Here is a 7,194-nt window from a genome sequence, read left to right as displayed (position 1 = left end):
ATGACAGAGTGTTCAGGTAAGTGGCACCCAGCAGGATAAAACCAGTTTGACTACTTTTCAAATGGCTTTATCTGTCTTACAGTCCCCCCCCCCAAGTTTAGATCAGCTTTCAAGTCTAATTAGAGAAAAGATTCACCTTAGTCAGTTAAGTTATTTGAAATGATAATCAGATGTCTTTTTTCTTTTTACAGCTGAAAAGCAGCTCTTTGTGTGGAAGTGTCACTGTGGGCACTTGGTTTTTGCTGCTCTGCCTTCTTTTGAAGTTTGAAGGGATTGTCTTTGCACACAGTAGGATTATAAATGGGATTAGCTGCATTTTTGATTGTCTGCATACCTTTTTATTTTTCACAATAATTCTTTTTGGAATAGATTTACAGGTTTCTATTTGAAATGACACTCTGGCACATCCCTGTTATTCATGCACACCTTCTTTTAATCACCTGTATTGAAATGCTTCTCTCTGAAGTTTGTTTTCTACTCAGTGGTTTTCTTTTGATGAAAATAATGAATCCTGCCTCAGTGTTATGTTCACAGTTTTAATATAAAATGATAAAATATAAAATTTGTAAGTATATACTTTTCAAAAAACAATTACTAAATACGATTAAGAACAGAGTGTTTCTACTTATGAGGGCAAATGAGGCAAAGCATCAGACTTTAGTTGTCAACACGTTTTAAGAGGTTATCTGGTTTTGAGATAAACGGTGTTATTTCTTATGGATTTTTATGTGCTGAATCCAAATATGAGAAATAAAAAGCTGACTGACTACTGTTTCCACAATAACTATATATATTAGGGGTGCAACGATATATAAAATTCACGGTTCGGTTCGATACTTTGGTGTCACGGTTCGATATTTCTTCGATTCAAAAAAAAGTTCATGCCTTTTTAATTTGTCATTTATTAAAATTATAAATATATATTTTAACTCAAAAGTACAGTTTTTAAATTTAATGTTGCTGAAACAACAAAGTAATAAAAAAATAAATCTATCTGATCGACAAATCACTCATCTTTAGAAAAGAGAGTTTATTACAGAGAAATGTCTCTTTCCAAAATAAAAGCTATACTATCCGCTTCTTCTGGGCTATATTCTCAGCAGCATATTAAACATATCAGGTCCCCATAAGGAGAATCATGTGCTAATGGCTGTCTAAATGACTTGGGTATATATATATATATACATACATACATATATATATATACATACATATATATACACACACATACATATATATATACACATACATATATATACACATATATATATATATATATATATATATATATATATATATATATATATATATATATATATACACATACATATATATATACACATACATATATACATACACATACATATATACATATATATATATATATATATATATATATATATATATATATATATATATATATATATACATATATACATATATATATACACATATATATTAGGGGTGCAACGATACACAAAATTCACGGTTCGGTTCGGTTCGGTACTTTGGTGTCACGGTTCGATATTTTTTCGATACAAAAAAAATGTTCATGCATTTTTTATTTGTCATTTATTAAAATTATAAATATATATTTTAACTCAAAAGTACAGTTTTTAAATTTAACCCTCACCCTTGTGCGTGTTTTTTATTTTGACAGCGAATGCGCACCTGCGGACCACTTATGTGCAGCCCTGGTTATTTAGCTCATCATATTGCAGCCACAGAAATTCTTTTGTCCATGAAACCATAAAGCTGCACTTTCTTTTTGCCTTATAGTCTGATTTGTCATAACTTCTCCGTTTTGTGGTAAGCTTTTCTTTGGCTGTCACTTCTTCACCCTGACCTGTCTTATTTGGCTCAGCAGAACTGAAATGCTTTTACACACGCACTCACATAAGCTCAGCGATTCTCTGCGCGATCAACCTCTCACATGTTTAAGCTTGCTGCGGGAGATTTCACTTGTCATGTTTGCATAGTAAGCTAACGATTAATAAGACGATGTCAGAGGAATTGGTGCACAAATTATCATCACTCACAGATCAGTGCTGTCACTCTCTATACACAGTTCGCAAGATTGCAAAGTGAAAGCAAAAAAACAAGCGCAAATTCAAACGCGATTTCAATATGTCACATATTGACAGTGGCTCACCGATGCCAATGACATAATTACCCAGCTACATTTCTGAAAGAATGCAAAAGCATTGACATATATTTTTCCTACAATAGCCCGACGGGCAGGGAAGAGATAGATTTTGGTAGCCCGACTGGAAAAATCGCTAGCTCCAGGACGTCGGGCTAGCGATATTGCGAGCCCTGTATCTGATTGAGGAATCACTCATCTTTGGAAAAGAGAGTTTATTACAGAGAAATGTCTCTTTCCAAAATAAAAGCTATACTATCCGCTTCTTCTGGGCCATATTCTCAGCAGCATAAGGAGAATCATGTGCTAACAGCTGTCTAAATGACTCGGCTAAAGTTAGTAGCATGCTTGTTGTTTTTGTCTTTGCACTAGGATGATGTCGGCGTAAATGTGCAGTCATATTCGTTGTGTTCCCACTAGTGCTTTCAGGTTAATCTCGTTGAAATGACCTTAACGCCACAACACGGCAAATCTCCGTTAACGAGCTACCGCCGATCGCTCCGTGCATGGGGCTAGACGGCCAACACGTTAACGAGCTAACTGCGCTAACACACTAGTTCACACCAATGTAATTGAGCATTGCATGGCACATCCAACATACTGTTTTACTTTAGTCCATGACTCGCTTACCTTCAGGGTCATACGTCACATGAAAACCAAAATAATTCCAAACGCCAGATCTGAATGAGGTTCAATTTGCCTGTTACAAGGAGAGCTTAACTTCTGTCTCGCTAACTTGCCCTGCGCTCTTCCTTCTGACTATGCTGTCTGTGTTGAGGCTCAGTGAATCTGCATTCGACTACTCTGCCTAGGCTGCACTGTCGAGCCTAGGCGGAGTAGTCGAATGCAGATTCACTGAGCGCTCAACACAGACAGCATCGTCAGAAGGAAAATTGATAAAATAAATTACAAATGTTGTATTGTTCGATACATATGCTTACCGAACCGAAAGCACTGTATCGAACGGTTCAATATCGATACGAATATCGTTGCACCCCTAATATATATATATATATATATACACACACATATATATATATATACACATATATATACACATATATATACACATACATATATATACATATACACATATATATACATACACATATATATACATATACACATATATATACATATATACATATATATACATATATACATATATATACATATATACATATATATACACATATACACATATATATATATATATATATATATTTGAACATTTTACACATATGCATTTCTAGCTCAACCTGCCAGACCTGTTCCAGATGTTGTGTATAGGTGTGATATAGTAACTGTATGAACGACAAATCGGATGAATACTGGATGAAAAGCACATACAATAATTTCTGTTATTATACCACAAGTCAGGAACCAGGAATTTATTTTTGTAATTTTATTGTTTCAAGAGCTTTTGTAGCATATTATCACAGCTAGAATCAACCAACAATTTTAAGCATAGTTTCCATTTCAAGCAGAGATGGGAGAAGTGCAGCCATTACATATATGCTCTGGTAAAAGTTAAAGTTCAACTGACCTAGTTAGTATTGATTAAAACAAATGCGACCTTAAACCTACATGGGAGCCAACGGCCTTGTAACTGCTAAGAGTGTAGTGGTGAAAATATTGTTTCTAATAACTAAGTTTAAATTTAAAATAATATTTTTCTGTACGATTCTAAAGGAAGGATGGAGCACTTAGCATGGCTGATACTAGCAATGCTATGGATGGTGCAGGCCATAGATTCCTGCCCCGATGTCTGCAAATGCTCCAGGAAGTCTGGCCCAGAAAAATCAGATGTCAACTGCCATAAGCGGGGGCTTCGAGCTTTTCCTTCCAAATTGCCTTCTGATGCTTGGATTGTTAAACTAGGTGTGTACATTTTAATCAAATCCTCTCTAAGATCCTTTTGACATTCAAGGAATGCATTAATCTATCTAACATTTAAGGAAACATAATGGGACCTGATTTCATCAATAACTGACTTCTTAATTGCTGCCAAAAGGTGAGAATGGTATTACCAACCTGAAGGCAAATACTCTGAGATCAATTCCAAAGATCGAGAGCGTCAATCTGGAGAGAAATGCCATAAAATCCATCCATCCCCAGGCCTTCTCCGGTGCAAAGCAATTGATGCTTCTCAATCTTTATGGCAACCACATATCCATTCTTCCACCAAGGGGGTTTCAGGTAAAGATTTTTGGAGAGGAGCACACTTTTCAGCATTAATATTACAGTAATTTGACAAAAAAAAACAACAACAACTGTTTTCTATGTCTGAAGGACCTCCTAAACCTCCGCTTCCTCATGTTGGGACAGAACCAGATTGGCATCTTGAAACCTGAGATTTTTGCTGGCATGAGAAACCTGTCAGAGTTGGACCTTACTCTCAATGCACTGACAGTCCTCCCACCGAATGCGTTCAAACCTCTGATTGCTCTCAAAGTTTTGGATCTTTCCCTCAACCGCATCCAGAAGATTTCTCCCAAGGCCTTCAGTGGACTGAGGCAGCTCTTGTTCCTCAACTTGGACAACAACAGGTCACAATGACATGTGCCATGCTATTATACATCTAGTAGTTACCTTTTCCAGTGCAGGTATTATCAGTGAGAAACAAACTTCACTTCCGTGTGTTGTTATGAGATATTTCTGATCAGAGTATCATTACGATTTACTTGGTCTTAAATAGCCTTAGGATCTGGAACCTCAAAACTGAAGTGAGAACAAAAAAATATTAGTTCAGCTGCTCCAATAAACAATATCGCAACTACTGCTAATAGTAAGCTAGAACTGAAGAATTAGTTACTACTAAGGCAAAGGAACCAAGCAGATGTTTTGATGTTGAACTGTTGGCTGGCTGGTTTTCTCTACATCCCGTCATGGTTGAAAATATTTCCAAAATGAATGTTGAACCAACGGTGCAGAAATTATAAAAGAGATAATCTTCTGTTATCTCTTTAATGATTAGACCAAAAAAGGTTTCTTGATTAAAGAATGACAAGGAAAGAATACATAATCTCATGCTTTTGGGTTAGCACTTATCCTACTAGCTTAAATGGCTTCATGTGTGAATATAAGCATTCTTGAGTTTATGATACCTACATTACAGACAGAGGGGGAATAACTGTAAGAGTCCAAAACATAAAAATAAAACATACCAATTTTTACTGATATATCACAGAGAGTGTTGAATTATGGTTTATGTGTAGGGATGATGTTGCTAGGGTATCAAATATTAGATATTAGATATACTGGTGACTTTGATTTCCAAAAGGGTTTTGAATTCAATGGTTTCACAGTGTACTTTTACTTCTGAAGAGATTCTAACTGTCCCCCCATATCCAGTCTGAAGACCATTCCTTCTGGGGCATTCAAGCCCCTGCAATCTCTGGAGATGTTGGTTCTAGACAACAACCTACTATCTACCCTGACGTTAACAGCTTTGGATGGCCTGAGCAACTTGCAGGTAGCATGTTTTTCTGGTATACATAAAAACAAAAGAAAAATCAAAGACTCAGTTTCATTTTTTTAAACATATAGTATATAGCAGTTAGATGTCTTACCCAGCAGACCCTGATCTGACTAATTCTTGCACATAATAGCTAGTGTGATAACACTTCTAACTTAAATTGCAAAAACCTGCTCTATTTCCTCGAGCAATAATTATGAACATGCTAAACACTGAACCAGGAACTCTACCTGAGGAACAACGAGTTGGAGCTTCTGCCCTCTGATGTGTTCATCAACCTGCCCAAGCTTTCACAGCTGGCACTCAGCGGAAACCGCCTGAAGACAGTGGATGGAAACATGTTCACCCATATGCCTGGTAAGATAACTGCCAGCATGCCCTTTCCCTGTCCTATTTTCCCAGGAACAAGTATTGGCGGCAGGATGCTGTTGTCGTGATAATCATTTTTTCTGATCTGTGTTAGTTCTAAAGAAGTTGTACCTCCATGACAACCCTTGGCAGTGTGACTGTAACATTAGCCCACTGGTGCGGTGGATGGGTGACACCAAGGCCACGCTTTCACCACGGCACAGCCCAAAGTGCGTGACTCCTCAAGAGCTCAGAAATAAGAGCCTCAGCAGCCTGCAAATTGATAAACTGCTCTGTCACACTTAACAGTATAGATGAGGATCACAGCGTGGGCTGGGACTCATAGAGATTTTTTTTTTGAGTAGACTGGGTGGCAGAATAACCCTCTATGATATTTTTAAACTGCAATATATTACTGTCTTTCTCTAAAATATTGTATCATGTTTGCTTTAAATGGCTAAAAATCTAGAATAAAATGCCACACTTTTAAACTAAGACTGCGATGCTTTGTTTTATAATAACATAATATAATAATAATATTACTCTTTATTTAGGTTTCTCACAAAAGTGGTGTTGGATGTTTTCCAATTTGGGTAAATGGTAAATTTTCCACTCAAAGCCCTTTATGAAACTTGCCTCATTCACACAACCACTTTTAACTATGCTTTTTCTACATAAGCGCTTTCTATCTAACATTAACACACATTCACAAACCGATGGAGAGCAACTTGGGGTTAGTGTTTTGCCCCAAAATTATTTGACATGCAGACTGGAAAACCCAGGGATTAGAAGATCGCCTGCCCTGCCTGGCAAAATAACTGCCAGCCTGCCTGGTTTACCTCCTGAGCCACAGCCACCCTCAACTTTGACCCTTACTTCTTTTTTTTTTTTTCTTTATCATGGTCTCTTTAATAGCAGGTAAAAACCTTAAAATCACTAAACCTGTAGGTATAAGCTATTTGTGGGATGGAAAGATTTGCATTATCAGTGCTATTTCCACATGCAACGAATAAGTACTAACCCTTATCACCGGTTGTGAGATTAACATTATAATTCCATATTGCTTGTCTTAAAAAGACTTTGCAGGTTTGAAAAGTGATGGATTACGTATAAAGAGATTACATTAATCACATTCCAGGGAATGGTTTCTCTAATCTGTTACAGTTTATGTAAATAAAAAGGAAAAAAAAGGCATTTGGATAGACACTGCTAGGATTCTGTATAG

At 36.5% G+C, this 7,194-nt stretch overlaps 1 protein-coding gene across 1 annotated transcript; it reads left to right on the top strand.

Moving 5' to 3' along the window:
• LOC146692687 (uncharacterized) lies at positions 1-6,275 on the top strand. Its single transcript, XM_085431193.1, has 7 exons — positions 1-16; positions 3,836-4,024; positions 4,158-4,342; positions 4,436-4,692; positions 5,498-5,618; positions 5,843-5,978; positions 6,085-6,275. Exons 1-7 carry the CDS (start codon positions 1-3, stop codon positions 6,273-6,275), a joined length of 1,095 nt encoding a protein of 364 aa, XP_085287319.1.
• Positions 6,276-7,194: the final 919 nt, after the last annotated feature.

The sequence above is a fragment of the Copadichromis virginalis genome, linkage group LG15 (assembly GCF_057382275.1).
Source record: "Copadichromis virginalis isolate Kocher_CV1m ecotype Utaka linkage group LG15, C_Virginalis_male_GT1.1, whole genome shotgun sequence".
NCBI classification, from domain to species: Eukaryota; Metazoa; Chordata; class Actinopteri; order Cichliformes; family Cichlidae; genus Copadichromis; species Copadichromis virginalis.
This window is presented reverse-complemented; position numbering and strand designations above follow the sequence as displayed.

What these genes read in the sequence shown, in the direction of transcription:
- LOC146692687 (XM_085431193.1), top strand. An exon ending in TGCTTGGATTGTTAAACTAG is followed by an intron (nt 4,025 to 4,157) that starts GTGTGTACATTT and finishes TGCTGCCAAAAG; the next exon opens with GTGAGAATGGTATTACCAAC. An exon ending in ATGGCCTGAGCAACTTGCAG is followed by an intron (nt 5,619 to 5,842) that starts GTAGCATGTTTT and finishes ACACTGAACCAG; the next exon opens with GAACTCTACCTGAGGAACAA.